The 17,429-nt window shown below is 40.4% G+C and overlaps 2 protein-coding genes across 2 annotated transcripts in view; one reads left to right on the top strand and one right to left on the bottom strand.

The window, feature by feature from the left end:
- ITGB3BP (integrin subunit beta 3 binding protein) overlaps window positions 1–14,686 on the top strand; it is a 90,387-nt gene extending 75,701 nt beyond the window's left edge. The window contains 3 exon segments of the mRNA XM_081915892.1: window positions 2,506–2,531; window positions 7,285–7,338; window positions 10,926–14,686. Coding sequence (XP_081772018.1) covers window positions 2,506–2,531; window positions 7,285–7,338; window positions 10,926–10,988 — 143 coding nt within the window. The 3' untranslated portion in view covers window positions 10,989–14,686.
- A 1,263-nt stretch (window positions 14,687–15,949) lies between these two features.
- ALG6 (ALG6 alpha-1,3-glucosyltransferase) overlaps window positions 15,950–17,429 on the bottom strand; it is a 28,537-nt gene continuing 27,057 nt past the window's right edge. Inside the window, exons 14-15 of the mRNA XM_081915912.1 lie at window positions 17,129–17,327; window positions 15,950–16,509 (exon numbers count right to left, since the gene is read on the bottom strand). Of these exons, the coding sequence (XP_081772038.1) occupies window positions 16,312–16,509; window positions 17,129–17,327 (397 nt within the window). The 3' untranslated portion in view covers window positions 15,950–16,311. The remainder of the gene's footprint in view (window positions 16,510–17,128; window positions 17,328–17,429) is intronic.

Below are 17,429 nucleotides of genomic sequence, written 5' to 3'. Positions count from 1 at the left end.
TCTTGGAGAACAGGCACATTATAGTTTTGGTATTCTGCGAATGAGTGGCTTAGAATGAGCTTTCGAGCAGATTAAATATACCAGCTACTTCCATGAAATCCTGTGGAACACCCACCCCTTTGGCAGATTTTTTTTTTAAGCTTTTAAATTAAACTTGACTGAGTTTCCAAAAACACTTTTCTAAATGCGCATTGTGTTATCATGCAACGCACCAGCCTTGCTGATGAGTTTACAACATCCATGCCATTTTACTTTTCTGCCATGTATACCGGGGTCATGTAAGTCAGTGGCTCTCCCAGGAGGAATTGTTCTTTCCTCTGTGCGAGTGGGTAATGCTGTCCCATTGTAGCCTTTCCCCAAAATGTTCAGAAATGTAGTAACAAAGCTCTGTAGTAAAATGAGAGCTTTGGCACTGTGCCAGCTAGGTAAGCACATTTGGGGTATGAATATAGACCAGCCTACCAGCTGGTACAGAGAAGGTGCCTGTGTGTCTTTTACTACAAAGTTGTGGTTAAATGCTGAAAAGATGAGTGGCTTGTCTGCCCTCCCAGGTAAAGTATGAAATGAGACGACAGCTGACTCCTGGTCCTGTGCCTTAAACTCAAGGCAATACTTCCTCCTAAGCTTGAAGTCATTTAGCATTTATATCGATATGAAGTGAAATCTCTGTAGCTCAGCAGTGTGTTCTTGATGCCAGACAGGCAGCCACACATCTTGATCAAGTAGATTAATTTTCCCTTGTGGTTTATGATTTAGTTTTTAAAAGAAGCAGAATAAAGGACATTTTAACGATGAAGACTTAGCTTGCCAAGTGTCAGTTGTGTTGAGTGGTGTTTTCTCATTCTTTATCTTTAACATGGAGTAAACAAATGACTTTCTTTTCTTGGTTTCTCCCACCTCCTTATTATGTACTTTTAAAAATTGCCTTGTATCAGTTCATAGGATCGTTGAAAAGAGCTGTTTCTCTCTTTAATGTAATATATAGACCTTAGTTATCGTCTTCTTTTTTTTAACTTTGAAGTTTAGAACATCACAGTGGCAGTTACTGCCTCTGAGTGGAACAGAGTTGAGTTTATGCAAGACTACAACTGGTTAGGGGAACAAAATTGCATTGGGCCACATACCAGGCCTACTTAATATCTGTTGGAATGGTGCCTGTGTATATAAACCAGAGCTATGAGATTATTGCTTTTAAAATCCAAGGTAACAATTGCACATATGGATCTAGGTGTGTAAATGATAGCACAGAGAAGCAGTACTTTCCCATCTCCATGTCTTTGTAATACGAGGGGTAAGTCAGAATAAACATATACGGGTTAAATTCAAATCTTTTTAGATGATTTGATCCAGTGAAAGAGAGGGGAAGACCATTTTGCTGATTTGCCCTGCAGCCCCTACTCTTTTCGGTGCAGGCAGAAAGAATAATCAACTACAGCCCTCTCTCCAGGGCCGGCCCAGGACATTTTGGCACCTGAGGCGAAGCACAAAATGGTGCTTCTCCCCTGCCAAGGAACAAGAGATGAGTGAAGTGCATGGGAACAAGGAACGAGGGTGGGAGGAGACCAGCTGCACCTCCTATTCGCCAAGAGGCCACTGTAGAGAAGGCATTGGGGTGGGGGCTGCTGAGGAGGTGTCAGATCCAGCGTCCAAGGAGTATGCTCTATGTGTTGCTGCTGCAGCCACAGCAGTGGGCAATGCATTCCTTGGAGGCCGGGTCTACCCCTGTGGATCTTGCCACTTGAGGCAGTCACCTCACCTTGCTGTATGGGTGGGCCAGCCCTGCCTCTCTCCCACTTTCCCCAAGTCTCCCCAAGGAGAACTCCATGCAGGGGATGAGCTTGCTGATGGGAGCAAAGTCTGGATCCAAGCTACTGTCTGGAAACCAATCGCTAGAATATCCGTGACCAATTTTAAGCTGGGAAATCTAATCTTGGTCACATACAAGAATCCTTACAGCTGCAAGTTTAGAAAATCGGTCAAGTTGGGCTGCAGAAAACCAGGACAGAAGAGCGAGTTTGCTTAAGGAATTTTCATTTGGCGGAATTCTTACTCGTTCTGAAGTTGGTTTCGCTTACGAATTATCCCACTCTCTTCTTAGCCTAATGAAGCCCACAGAAACCAGTGCCATAGTATACTAAGCATCTCTTTAGTTGCTTTCTAAGTAAAGCAACCATATAGCCTTATTTGTGCTCAAGAACAACAGTGAAACATGCTGCATCATAATGTTTCTTCCATTTGTAACACTAATGACCCAAGCAGTGAAAATTTAGTATGACTCTGAAATCATATGGGTCAAAATGACGCACTTTTAGCATGTTAACAATATAATAAATATTTCTTGAATGGGAACTTTGATCCCTTCTGCTGTCCTAATGAAAATAAAGGCTGGAGAAAGACTGTCTTCTTTATTTAGCTTTTTTACTTTTGGATGTGGTTTTCCATAATTATTTTTAATTAGTTACGCTCAGGACATGAAACCTATGACTATTCTTTGGCTTGATACAGATGGAATGTCACATTATCATCACATGGTAAGGCATGAAATTTATTTACTTTACATAAACAGCCTCTACTTAAAACAACTTAATTCAGAACATTCCTTTGTCAATGGGCAGCATTATGTAGATCTTAGTATATCATTCTGCATTAGCAACATAAAAAATGGCCCCATTGTTTGCCCATGACTAGCATTTACAGTAAACAAAATGTTTTTTGAAGAGAATGTAAGCAAACTTGAGAGCAGCTGCCAGGAGATGAAATCTAGTCATGTTGCTGCTGTCCAAAGCATGCTTTATGTGTGTGTAGGTTGCACTCTGCATATTTCAAAGGGGAACTTTTTAACAGTTTTAGCATTTTGTGGGAGTGAATACAAACAAAACGAACCTTTATCCTGCTGGTTCTTAGGGAGGGTTTCAGTAAATGCTAGATCTAAAAGAGACTTTTTACTCAACTCTTCCCCAATCAACCAGGATTGAAAGATTTGTTTACAAATGTTTTTGTTCAATGCAAGACAAAGCACCAAAGTTCTGCAGGCTTTAAAAAGTGCTGTTCTCTGTTACACAGCTTTGATGTACTGCTTCCAACCTGATTTGGTCCAGCTTGTCCAGTTTCCCATCATCACCCAGTGTAGATCAGAGGTAGGCAAATGAAGGCTAGCGGACTGTATCTGAGTCTACAGTTTGGGGGGGGGGTGTCCAGGCTGCTACAACCATGTAGTGACTTGCTTCCAGTCCAGTTGTCCCAGAAGATTAAAAAAGGAACAAAAGATTTTCAACGGAAAAAAATTGTGGGATGAATTGGGAAGATATTGCCTGACATTTAAAACAGTGAACAGAGCTAATAAGTGTTTTAGTCCTGTTAGTTACTACCTCATCCCTTGCACTTTTTAGGTGCTCTTTTGTGAAGAACAGAGGGATTTGTCTTATACTGGCTGTGTTATGATGACATGATAAACTGTGGTTTGTTGTGATGGGGATAACCTTGAGCAAGCCTCAGGCTTTGTGTCCACTCCTCTTCCAGAGAGCTGTCTTTAACAGCTGTGTGGCACGTCAAAATTCAACAGGTGAAGCCTTTTCTGGTATGGAAAAAAGCTCTACCTGTTCACATTCAGTCTGTCAAACATTTTATTACTTGTGTGACCCTAATTTGTTTTGGGGTTGCCCAACCAAACTGCAAAATAGGATACAAAGCTTAAACCAATTTGTGTCCTCTTTTGCAGGAGGGGGCATAAGGCCTAATCCACATAGAGTGCATTGGACCCATTATACTGCTGGCACCCTGGACTTACTCGCAGACAAGTGTGTGTAAGATTGCAGCCTTGGTTGCCTCGAAGGCTGTGCCACTCTTGAGATTATTTTGTAAGAGACAAAGTTTTGGCTGTATTGATTTTTGTGGGGTGTTTTTGCTTCAGGTGAGACTTTAATCTGTCTAGTAGAGAGATACTACTTATTGTGAAGAAAAATGGTCAGAACTCAGTTATTCATTTGACCTACAAATACTGCACGATTAGATCTTTTTCTCATCTCAACAAAAAAAATGCTTTGTTTCCCCAAAGACACTTATGTTAATATGTGGCTGTAATTAGGGTGTGAATTTTAAAATACAGCTTTTGGTATGTTTAGCATCACAGGCCGGAGCTACAAGTGTGATAGATACTTGGGAGGCAAACTACAAACTTCTCCAATTATTTACTATCCTATGCTATGTAGATGAAATATTAAGCTATTAACTTTGGTGGCAGACATAGAAATGCATATGAGACATATGACTATAAAGCTCAGATATATATACACAACCAACCATACAGATGTGCACAAACATTCACTGACCTGTCAAACTGCATTCCTTATATGAAGGTCTACCATTCAGCCATTGTACATGAACTTTGATGCATTACTTTTACAACGTGTTTTTCTTGCAGATCTCTTCCTACAATGCTTTTTACAAAAAAACCAAACCCTGACATTAGATATCCGGTGAAATGAAAACTATTAATTGTATAAGTGTTATGTATAGTAATTCGTATATTACTATAAATACTCCTAAATATGTCTTCTTTGAGACGTACAATAGTTATGTTAAATAATAAAAAAGGAAAGGTGCATTGGTTTGGAGTCACTTAATAGCAATTACATTTTAAGAGGTGTAAATAACTTGCTATCCAGACATTACAAATATCCAGGTGCTCTGTATGTGCTGATGACAACAAAATTGAAAAGAAAGACTGCAATAATTCTGACTGGTTTTCTCTGCAGAAGATATTGATTATTTGTGTGTGGTGAGAGATTTGGAAAATTCAATTAAAGGAGTTGTGCAAAGGTTTCATAAATTTTCCTTATACAGCGTGTACACAGACACTGTTGCGTATTAAATCAATGCAGCACTTCACAATATATTTTCTTTGAAACATAAAAATAAATAACATTTAAACAGTTCTGCTTACTACAGAAACAAGTTTTATTTTCTGTGAAGCATTTAGTCATGTGCTATCACTGACTCATACACATTTGCCAGCTGTAACAAATTTTATAGACATTTTCTCCAGAGACATAGCTCATGTACTATGAATTTTTAAATGAGCAAATGGTGAAGAGGGGATGTCAGCAATATAAAAATTGATCAGTTAAAAGATAAAAGCATAAGTAAAGAGATTTGTATGGTAGTCTTAATAGGTTTTATTAAATAAAAATACTATAAAAGGACAGTAATGAATAGACTGAAGGTTTTAACTGTAGTTGAGGTGGAGAAAAATTATTCTGGCACATTTAAGAGAAGATTGGTTTTATATCACCAGACAGGTGGCCATTTTTTCCTCTCTCCCTCTCCACTTTAAAGCTGTTCATGGTTTAAAGCATTTAAACTTGCACACACATGCATAAAAGAGAGTAAACTTTCAACTAGATCTTGACCTTTCACTGTGCTGGTGGATGGGTAGAGGAACAGAAGATTCTCCCCCACTTTGCACAAGCAGATTAGGGTGGTTCTCTAGAAAGACTTGTGTAACGCCCCTTGACCTGGGCAGGTCTCTTGAAGTTGAATGGCAAAGTTGATTAAGGTCTCTACACAGCGTCACAGTTGATTCTGATTCAGCTCGGAGCCCCTGTGGTGCAGTGACCAGAATCTGTAAGAAGGGCTGTAGCTCAGTGGTAAGAGGGCATCCATAGCATGGCCAGGGTCCCAGGCTGAATCCCTGGCATCTGCAGCTGGAGCTGGGCGAGAGTCCTGGCTGCTGGACAGTATTTACAACACTTACTTAGATGGACCAACAGTCTGACTTGGTATAAGGAGCTTCCTATGTAACTCCAAATCCCCACTGACCATTGAACACTCTGTAAGACCCTGGGAAAGCCAGTATCTTGACTAACTTGTTGCATTGTTGGAGAAAGGGCAAAATGGAATGGTAAGAAGCCCACTGTGGGGCCTGATATTGTTACAATAAACACAGGATAAGACATAGACAAGACTGGACCTATGATGGTGAGTCTCAGATCTCCTGCTTGTTCCTACACACACACACAATATATATATATATATATATATATATATATATATATATATATATATATATATATATATAAAAAAATAATATCACTGACTTTGCCGTGGGCACATCCCATAAGCAAAGTAGTGTTCCCCAGTACTACCATCTTCATTCTCCAGGGATGTTGTTGCTTAGTTGTGTCTTCGTGACCCCATGGACCGGAGCACGCCAGGCACTCCTGTCTTCCACTGCCTCCCGCAGCTTGGTCAAACTCATGTTAGTAGCTTCGAGAACACAGTCAAACTATCTCATCCTCTGTCGTCCCCTTCTCCTTGTGCCCTCAATCTTTCCCAACATCAGGGTCTTTTCCAGGGACTCCTCTCTTCTAATGAGGTGGCCAAAGTATTGGAGCCTCAGCTTCAGGATCTGTCCTTCCCGTGAGCACTCAGGGCTGATTTCCTTAAGAGTGGATAGGTTTGATCTTCTTGCAGTCCATGGGACTCTCAAGAGTCTCCTCCAGCACCATAATTCAAAAGCATCAATTCTTCAGCCTTCTTTATGGTCCAGCTCTCACTTCCATACATCACTACTGGGAAAACCATAGCTTTAACTATACGGGCCTTTGTTGGCAAGGTGATGTCTCTGCTTTTTAAGATGCTGTCTAGGTTTGTCATTGCTTTTCTCCCAAGAAGCAATCTCCAGGGATACCTATACATATAAATTAGCTTGTGTCATGGGCCTCAGCCACAGGGCTGTTAAAGTAGCAAGCATCAAGTCCTCCCAATCTTATGTCCTTCAAATGCCTTGGACCTTGTAAGCTCTCATGATCTCTGATTGTGGCCTGTACTAGCTGGGGATTATAGGGGTTGTCGTCCAGAACATCTGTTGAGCAACACGTTGGGGTAAGGCTGACCTAGCAACATACCTGACAAAAGTGGCTTCCTGATGGTCAGCAGAAGATTGAGTTGGTGGTAGGCTTGGAGTTCTTTCTTACCTCAGTTTTTAGCTTGCCAAATCCTAAGAGCTTGAAGTTCTAACAACCCACCGAAACCTTTTGGGTAAGCCTCTGTTTTTGTCCCTATTGTTAAAATAGAATCTTCAACATTTGTATTAACTTGTGTTTAAAAGCAATTTGTGTTCCACAAGATGAATGCATCCCAATGAAAACAGTGGGCCCGACTACATTTTAGATTGTGTCCAGTGACTATGTTAGATTTTTCATTTTCTATACTGTAATTATAAACTGCAACATATAATTGTATTGGTTTTCTTGTTATGTGGAAAAAATGTTCTTTGTTTTACAGACTATCTCCAACCTGCCAACAGCTTTGAGTACCTTAAGTCCCTCATCAACTGAGGTGAGCAGATCTTCATGTTTAAGAGACAGGATTGAAGTCTGTAATTGAAAGTACAGTTAAAATATATGTGTTTATTGGAAGCTTTTTGAGGAATGGTAGATTTGTGGGACTTAATTTCTAGCACCCCTTGATTAATGGGGGGGAACTATTTTCACTGGTGTTCACTTAATTTGAATGTAAATGACTCTGAGAGTTAATTATTAATATTTTCTCTGCAAACTGATGATTCTTTAATTCCCAAAATGTGTATTAATCAATATGCTGGGCTAGTTCAGTCATAATGTCTTTCAAAAGGCATTACTTAGCACACATGTGTAAGTTTATATGTCAGAATGTTTTCCAAAACAGTTTTTTGTTTGTGTTTTCATTCATCCAAAGAAATATTTGCTGGGATGATACCACATGAAATGCGTTCTATTTTTGGCACGGCATCAAAGCAAACTTAGCAAGTATTTGAACCATTTTTGTTTCTTGCTAGCTCAGGAAATTCTAGTTTACTTGAGAGCTCATGAGATGTAATTTTACAATTGCTCAAAATAGGATGACTTCCAACTTTGACGAGGTTCCCTTGCGCAAAGGCAAACTTTACTCTGAAGCTCTACTAAAATCATGCTGTTTTAATTGCCATTTTTTTCTCCAGGAATATGTGTGCTGAATCACGAGATGAAACAAGTTTCTCACTTTCGAGTACTGGCATTTCCAAAGCCCAGCTCATTTTAAAACATGCAGTTATGTGCAGTGGGACATGAACACCACGCCCTCCTCCAAGGGCCACCCCACATTCATAAGCTGCATGTGACAAAATGGTGTTTAATGCACCATTTAAATTGAGTAGGTCTGATTTGTGTGATCTACTCTTTCCCCAACTATTTGAGCAGGAAAAACTATTGCATCAGCTGGGTCTGCATATACAGTACTGAACTTTCCTCCTGTAGACCTTTTCATTCCAGCATTGTATGCAACATGTGGCCCAGAGGATGGGTTGTGGGGGGCAGCAAGAGCCTGTTCCTCGACTTAAAGTAGACAAGGCATGTGTGGTTAGGACACAAGTCCCCAGACAAACAAAATTAAATTATCTTGCTGCACAGAGCTATTCCATAGCATAATTTTTAGAAGAATGCCATCCTTTCTGAAACATAATGAAGATATTCCAGGTCTTGCCTTGCAGGCAAACATTAAGTTCATTGAGCCTGTCCAATATGTCAGCCAAGAACCCTAATCAAAGCTAGAAAATGTTTGTCAAGGAAATGACAAGCCCATCAAAATGTATGGCTCTTGTTTCTGAGTTTACAGACTCCTACAGATTGTCGCTTTTTATAAAATCTGCAGTTTTTCACACATGTGGTAAGAACTACATTAGCTGCATTTAAATTTGTTTTTTGTAGCTAGTAGTACCTGGTCCTTTACCCATTCCACATGGCCAGTGTTGTGTCTGATAGGATGCCATCTCTTCCAAACACCTTCATTATATTATTAGCTGAATGAGAAGTTTTGAAAAAAGAATTGTTAGCAGTTCTTAATGTCAGTCACTGATAAAACAAGGACTCCTGCTCAATCTCAGGTGACCCAATCTCAGTGTAGCAAACATAAGCCATCCCTTGTGCATCCCTGGTGCTGTTTGCATTGTTATACACACACAGTGCAAAAAAGGGACTTGGGTTCTGAGCATCAACTGCCATATTGGCAGTACTGCAGCAAATTCTGGTATTGGACAGTAAATACTTAGCTGTATGGTATGCTACAGATGCTGCTATTTTTATTGCTGCAAAGCACCACAATTTTTTTGCTGAGGGAACAGACATGGCAGCTTTGTTCTTGCCACAGTACAAAAGACACCATCATGCCTCAAATAATCTAGAAGATGGAAATAAACTCCACTGAAGTTAGTAAGGCTTACTTCTGAATATGCGTGCAATGAATTGTGCTGTTACAGAACTCCCTTTGAAAAAAAGAAGTTGATTGCAGGATATCTTTTACCAAATGGCATTTTAATTAATGATTGCTCAATTATTTTAATCAATGGTTTCATACTATCATGATAGGATGGCAATTTTGCCTGTAGACAAAGATGTGGCTGTTCTTTTGAAATCAGAATATAAATCCTCACCTCTCGCCAGACAGGCAGCTCTTTCGTTGCCCTTCCAGCTTTCTCCCCCTCAGATTCCTGTTTCTGGCCTTCTCCTCTACCCCCTTATTCCTGTTTCTCGCCTTCTCTAAGTTCTAACCCTCATTTCCTAAACTGCTGCTAACCTTGGCCCACTAACCATTTCGATCAGGGTTTCCCAAACATGGGTCTCCAGCTGTTTTTGGACTACAACTCCCATCATCCCTAGCTAGCAGGACCAGTAGTCAGGGATAATGGGAATTTTAGTCAAAAAACAGCTGGAGACCCAAGTTCTGGAAGCCCTGATCTAGAGTCCTCTCTCCAAAGCCATCTCGTACACCCACCAGTCTTCTTGGTTCATAATTTCAAAAGTACAGTGAGCCTTGAGAGAGTAGAGTGTCTTTCTGCAAGATACAGCGAGCAGAAGAACCCAGCTGTTGAAAGATCTATCAGTTTAGAATCACATCCCTCTGATTGGACCTATGACATGTACCTCCAGGTGAATGGAGGTGACTTGCAGAAAGATCCAGGAGTTGCCACTCCTGCAACACTGTTTAGGTGACCGTGCAGGTTTGCAGTAGCAGCCATGCTCCTCCAAGGGAAACGTTGGCGCTATGGCAGGCGGCAAGAATCTGAAAAGCAGTGCATTAATATGGCTTCTTGCTCCATGGCATAAAATGCACCAAGGAGGCTCCAAACATAGCAAGCACAGCAATAGACTCTCTAGCATCTGTTACAAGCATCTAAAAGTAACGTGCTTATGTGTAGCATTTCCCCTCCCCACCCGGCTCCTGAGGTGCTACATGCACATTGAGGGCATGCACAGTCTCCTTTCAATGCTTGCTAATGGACACCACCCTGTAGGATGCTCATGCCAGGAAAGCAAGCTGAAGTCTTAAGACTTGGTCGATGGAAGCCAAAATTGTAGCCAACACAGCTGGCATAATGAGTTGATGAACTGCCAGTTACACAAAAGGCAAAGCTCTTGCATGTCTCTTAATTAGAAAAATCACCTCCCGTTATTCCAGAGCAGCTAGGAAAGAAACAGGAGTTTGCTGAAAGGTAGTCACAAAACAGAGAACATATTCAAACCCAAGGATGCTATGTAATATGTCTAAGTTTATACTTCTAATCCTTTATAACCCTACTTTCAGGAAACAAATCCTTTGTAGGTTGAAGCTTTCTAAACTGGCTCTTGGTAATAGCAACCAGATCAATGTATTTGGGGTTTGTCATTATATATGTCCCTTGAAATATTAAGCTGACACATGAAGTTGCCCCGTGTTAAATTGTGAACTAAAATAATACTGGGAAGCATTTGTATTTTAACATCCAGGATGCTCTCAAGGAAGTGGGGTATTTTGTTTTCTAGGTGTTCTGTATATACACAGGAAAGCTAGAGCTAAACCACAAATAGTGTGTTCAAAGGGCAACATGGATGCCAAAATTGTCGTTTATTTTAATCATTTTTTAACCTACACAGGCCATATCTGAAGAATATGTTCTGCTTGGCTGCAAGATTCTACAACTGCCTGATCCTACTTAAAAGGTTGAAAAGAAACGCCTGTAAATCTATCTCCCCAGCAAATACCAGCTAAGGATTGCTCAGTGCACTAGGCAGGTGCACATCTAGATACAGTTTCTTGCGTCTAATTTAAACTTTACAATCTGCACAACCAGATAATCTCAATGTAAATAATACACTTCTCCATAGCTCTTTTATGCAAATGGGTAATGGCACAAGCTGAATTTCTGCACCAGGCCCCTATGCTTGCCCTACCTTGGGTAAAATGCCTCTGTGAGCTTTCCCCTCATGTTTTGGGAAGAAGAGCTGTGCTTAAGGATGGACACTATTTCCCAGGCCTTCAAACAAACTGTAAATTTCACAGTAATGATATGCTCCATGCTTTCTCTGAAGGAGTGCCAGTTTGACCACAAACAATGAAAACTGCTTGCCAACATGCGGGGCATTGTTTATGCAACTTATCAGCACACCCAAAAGCAAGCAATTTTCCATCTATCTTTGGCTCGCTACCATCGTTTCGCTAGCAAAACCTTATGTGCCTCACATGCAACATTTGCAATGCCTTTTTAGTTACTTTGGTTTACAAAAGCACCACATAACTTTAGTTTTGCACTGCTAGCAAAGCTATCAGTATGTTCTTCTGCTTTGTGGTGCCTGAACTTATGCTGCAAAATCATTAAAAAGCAACACCATAGAGATTAATGTTTCTTTGCAATAGTACCTGCAGGGACAGGAATCAGTAAAACCTATCCTAGCATGTACTGAGATCCACAAATGATATCACGTTTCAGTCAAAATAAATGGTAACTATGCTGGAATGTTTAGAGGGCCAAGTACATCTTTAATAACTATTTAACATAAAGATTATTTTTAATGGAAATTTAGGTGGTGGTGAAGCTGAGGCATGTACCTTCTCAGATGACAAACACTGAAATGCCAGCTTCACCATTTTGAGTGTAAGCAAAGGGTGGAGCCTTAAGAATGTGCTTGCTCATCTCTTCTGTATATATACCCTTTATGATGGTTTGAAGACACTACATGGGGAGGTTTTCCTTCTTGCTTTGCACTGGGTCCCCTTCTGATCCCCCAAAAGCCGCTCTTGAAAGTTAGAAGACCCTATACAACAGGTTTGGGAGCTGCAGAAGGGGTGGGAGACAAACAGGTAGAAATTGTGGAGCCCTTGCTCCCAGTGTGGAATGTAAGTGCCTTCTGCCCATGCAAGCAGCTTTTTGCAACCAAGCAGACAGTAATAAGTCGTTCGGCATGTACCAATTTCAAAACTGAAGTTGTCAACTATAATTGGGTCACAATTCTTTTTATAGAATAAAACTTTTGAAGGATAAATTTGGTGTTGACAAATTGTTTTAAAAAAGTGATTTGCTTAGACATTTCAGTGTAAAGAGTACGGGTTTCAATTCAAGGTATTTCACTGCTATCAGTGCTAGTTACTTCAAATATATGCATATGCTTTTAAGTAGGAAAAGGTTGAGGGACTTTTTCTTCTCAAGATGCAATTGCTAGACAGTTTCACTTACACAGTTTGAGGGACTTTATTGGGGCAACATCACTGCTGCCTCTTCATTTGTTTGCTACATCATAACTCGGTCCCAAGCATGTTTACTTACAAGTAAGTTCTACTGATTTCCTTGGGACTTGCTCCCTTGTAGGCTTTTTCAGAATTGCAGCCTAAGGCTATTAAAGTACTGCTTCTCAGCCACTTGTACTCTTTTCAGAAACAGCTGGGTCTGTTAAGAACCATTTCCTAGTTCTACATAAGGTAGATCAGATAACTCGCACTTTATCACCCTTGAAGGCCATCTGAAGGACAAAGAAAAGAGATACACATAAAACTAATGTTTTTCTATGCTGGGGAATACTTGCTCCAGGCTTCTGATGACTACAAGCAGAAGAAATGGCTAATGGAAATGTGAGATCAGTGCTCTGTCAGCAAGAGCGACTGTTTCACACTCTCCTTCCCTGAGTGATTTTTGCAGTGCTTCAACATCTTAGAAATATTTTACCAAACTGTATTTGGGATGCGGGTAGTGCTGTGGTCTAAACCAGAGCCTAGGGCTTGCCAATCAGAAGGTCGGTGGTTCGAATCCCCGTGACGGGGTGAGCTCCCGTTGCTCGGTCCCTGCTCCTGCCAACCTAGCAGTTCGAAAGCACGTCAAAGTGCAAGTAGATAAATAGGTACCGCTCTGGCGGGAAGGTAAACGGCGTTTCTGTGTGCTGCTCTGGTTTCGCCAGAAGCTGCTTAGTCATCCTGGCCACATGACCCGGAAAAACTGTCTGTGGGCAAATGTCAGCTCCCTCGGCCAGTAAAGCGAGATGAACATCGCAACGCCAGAGTCGTTCACGACTGGACTTAACTGTCAGGGGTCCTTTACTTTACCTTTTTTACAAATTAATGAAGTAAATGAAAACCCACACAATCCTCATTTTGGAGCAGTTCAGTTGCTGATAGCACTCTGATAGCACTCTAGAGACTGAATATGCCCGCTTTTCCCCATCTGCGGCTCTAGACCCGAGGGAGGTGAGGCTGGCACTAGGCCCACATTGCCCCATACTTTGAATTGGCTCTCCAGTGGTTGCGGTACCTATGCCTCTTGGGAGGAATAACTGCTATGAGAAAGGAGTAAAGTTAAGCTTGGTAGTATTTAATAAGGGAAATGTGGAAGTGATCCATAGATAAGATAGCCCTTTCATATGTGGAGGCTTAGTTTGGTCAGAACCGAGTATACACATGCAGAGTTAATGTTACATGCATTACTTCTGGTAAATCAGTATCAGGGCCGTAAAAATTGTGTCCTGGGCTTTTTAGACTCATGTATTATCTGAAACCAAAGGAGTACATTGGTTGCCAGATTTGGGGGGGGGGGGAAATCAGCTCTCCTACCACACTAATAGCTTTAAGAATGGGGTAGAAACAGACTATTGTTAATGTCATCATTCAATAAAACATTGGGTTGGAACCAGACAACAGTTTGGAAAATTGAGATTTCCTACTTGGTCCATGAAACATCACCCAGCAATTCCCCTTACATAGCCCTGAGAATCCTAGAGGATAGCATGGGAACTGTTGCGATGAAGTGGGGAGGTTCTGCCAACTATCCTGACACACCAGTTCCCGCTGGTGCAAGGCATCTCTGAATCCAACTCCCTGCTTAGGATTTAACTTTCATTACTATGTGTGACAAGGCTGCACATTCAGCACATGCTATCCTCTTCAGTTCACAATAAATATATCCAAATTGCATAGGAATGCTGGGCCTCCACTCCAGGGGAAATTGCACACACCAGTGGGTTTCTTTGCACATATATCTGAGCAACAAGCCATGCAACAGATGGTCAACAGTGAAGGAAGTTTGGCTGGATTTGGGGCACACCCAAAAGAGAGGCAATTGCACCATCCAGGCTGACAGAGCCAACCATCTGTTTGGTATAATCTTTGATCCAATATTGGGAACCTGGAGTGCTTGATATAGACTGACAGGAACTAAACAAACATTTTATGCATGCAGTTTCTTTCAGCACACTGGACCTTTGATGGATTGATACACAAAACTTTAAAGGATACCGTTTGAAAGTGTATACGGGTTTGTATACTTGAGACTTCGAAGGCTCACTTGGTGTAGGAAAAATACAAGTTTCATTGGTGTGAGATATCATTCCCTTTAATACAATAAATTATGTATTACTGCTCTGTGGCAACTTTACTTTTAATAACCTTCACATTCCAGCACGTTTTAATTTCAAGTCCCCATGATTGAACCTATGCTCTCAGCTTCTGTTCATTTTCATAGAGCATAGCAGGGCCATTAGAAAAATAGAGGGGAAGGACATCATTAGCATTTGTTTGCATAATAGATTGTAACTGTGCATGCAGAATTTTGGCTTCCTGGCACAAGATACTAGGCAGCTTGAGCTTTGTAAAGAGCTACATTCAGATTATGTTGCATTTTGTATGGCAGCAAACCAAACCATGTACTTGCAAACTGAAAATCTGTATCAGAAATATGTAGTACAAATATGTAGGGCTTTGTCTTATTGCTGTACATGTTTTCAGAACAACAGAAAGGAATAAATTTGGGTGGAGCTGACATGCAATAGAAGCATGTGATAAGTGCATAGTGTCTTGTTGAATAAGGTGCTAAAATATGGCAACAAATCAAATTAAATCAGAGGGTAGTTGAATTTTGTATTTAAAATGAATACTCAAAGTCAATGTGTATTGAATGTAAGACTTTGGCTAGGAACAATGAACTAATTGTTCATGTCCATGATAAATATGTGTCAAATACAGCAGAAATGTCAAGTCTTCGTAAGTGGCTGCTAGAAATTGGTCTAATTCTTTATACGCCACGTATACTTTTGTCAGTGCAGGCAGATGGCATGGAAACAACCATGAAGCACCAAAGAATTCCAAATGGAGTTGAATTAGTGCAATAACTTCATTTTTAAAAACCCAACAATATTTGAATTGCAGGCTATTAAATATCAAGACTATTACAAGAGAGTGCTACAGAAAAAGGACTTCGCACAATTTGAGTTCTTAGAGATCTGCTGCATTAGAATTATAGAATTAGAATCCATATAGACTAAAAATGCTATTTTGGTTATAAAATTTGCATATCGCTGGGAGGTTTGCATGTTGATGTACATTAAAAATAATGTTGGCCACAACAGCGCCTTGGAACTCTTGTTATGAACTTTTAGCTAGTATAAAGGTTAATACTGAAATAAGACTGTCATGGAAGCATGAACCATGACACTGAGTCATGAATATTAGTTCAGTGGCCTTGATGATTTTAAGCATATCATAGAGAATAGTGAAATATTGTACAAGGCAGCTTAATGTATGTAATCAAATAGGCTAGAAGAGACAGCATTTAGTAGCAACAGACAAGATACGCCGTAAAATATGGTTCTGCATCCCCAACACATTTCATTTGAAGTGCATTAAACTGAAACTCATACTATTAAATTAATTTGGAAATTTTATTCAAAATAAGCCAGTAAAGGTGGCCAAAATATTACTTAATTGTTTTCAAGGTACCAGTAGCTTTCAATCTTCAACAAATAATCAAGTATGATGTTTCCCTTTTATTGCATACAGAGGACAAAGAGTCCATTTCAAACCTCTCTTAATAATGGCTATTCACATTCCTGAAACAGCACAAATTGACATGTAAACATTTTTGTGTGGCTTTCCCCAGCAAATACATAAAATAAGAAAGCAATTTATACCTCACATTACATATGATTTAAGACATAGTTCTATGAAAATATTAAAAGGTTCCCCCTCGCTTTAGTCATTAGTTTTGCGGGTTGGCACTTTGACCTAATTGGTTTTTTTCTGATTTCGGCTATCTCTTGATTCCCATATTGCAATGACATTAAAATATAGCAAGAAGAATAGAAAGTGCAAGCAGGATACAGCAGAGACAGCTAGAGGAAATAAATCTGGTAGCCTTTGTGGAGGATCCAATGTAGCACTCATTAAAGTCAGGATGCCCATCAGAGTTATTGAGACAAGGAACTGAAAGGAGAGAGAAAAGGTACACTGGTTATCACTGATTTACAATGTCCAATAAGTCGTTTCATTGCTTAGGTGCTCTGTTTTCATCATCCTTATGGAAGATATTTCAGAAAATACAATGTGTCTCCAACATGACATCTTATGTACCAATTGCCAGGGTTGATGCAAACATGGTCATGTCGTCCATATTAGGATGCTGAACCTAACCATAGTTTAGTGTGAGGTGAACAAGCCCACATGAGCTGGATCAAACTTCCTACTCACATCCTTCCCTCTCCACTTTTCTTAATGATTGTTTCAACGTTAACCACAGTTGGTTGGTTTGAACATAATAGCCAAACTGCAGGGTTGTTGTTTTTAAGTGCAATCCAAGGCATGCTGGAGCTTCTTCATGCCACACTAAAAGTGTCAGATGCTGCCCCTGATAACTGCTTAAAATGTTCCAGCAATTTTCTTCACCAGCAGCATCTGCACACGGTGGGAATCATGGCAGCGGTGTGACTGGGGACCTTGGCAGCTATACAGTAGCTTATGTTTAAAACACATAAACAAGAGGAAAGCATCTACCCCTTAGACAAATCAGTGCACAAAAGACAAGGTTTTTGTTAGAGTTACTTACTGAACTCCTAATAACCTTAGCGAATGTTCTGAACCATGGCATGCATCGTCTAATGGAAGTGGGGAAAAGCTTTAGCTGCATATCGTCTTCAGAAGTATTTTCAAATATTGAGAAAGAAGTTGCACACACTGTGAGAAAGGCCAGTGTTGTCACAATATATGGCAGGAGCAGGCCATCCTTCAGGAGAAGGGGGAGCATGCTGTGGAGAAAGAGACAAGTTAGTTCATGCCCTATCATGGTTATTTGCCCAACAATAATATATAAGGGGGTGGGGAGTCCTCAATAAACTCAAGTTAGAATT

Source organism: Podarcis melisellensis (assembly GCF_964234715.1).
Source record: "Podarcis melisellensis genome assembly, chromosome: 6".
Classification (NCBI taxonomy): Eukaryota; Metazoa; Chordata; class Lepidosauria; order Squamata; family Lacertidae; genus Podarcis; species Podarcis melisellensis.
Note: the sequence above shows the minus strand (reverse complement) of the source record. Positions and strands in the feature narration are given on the sequence as shown.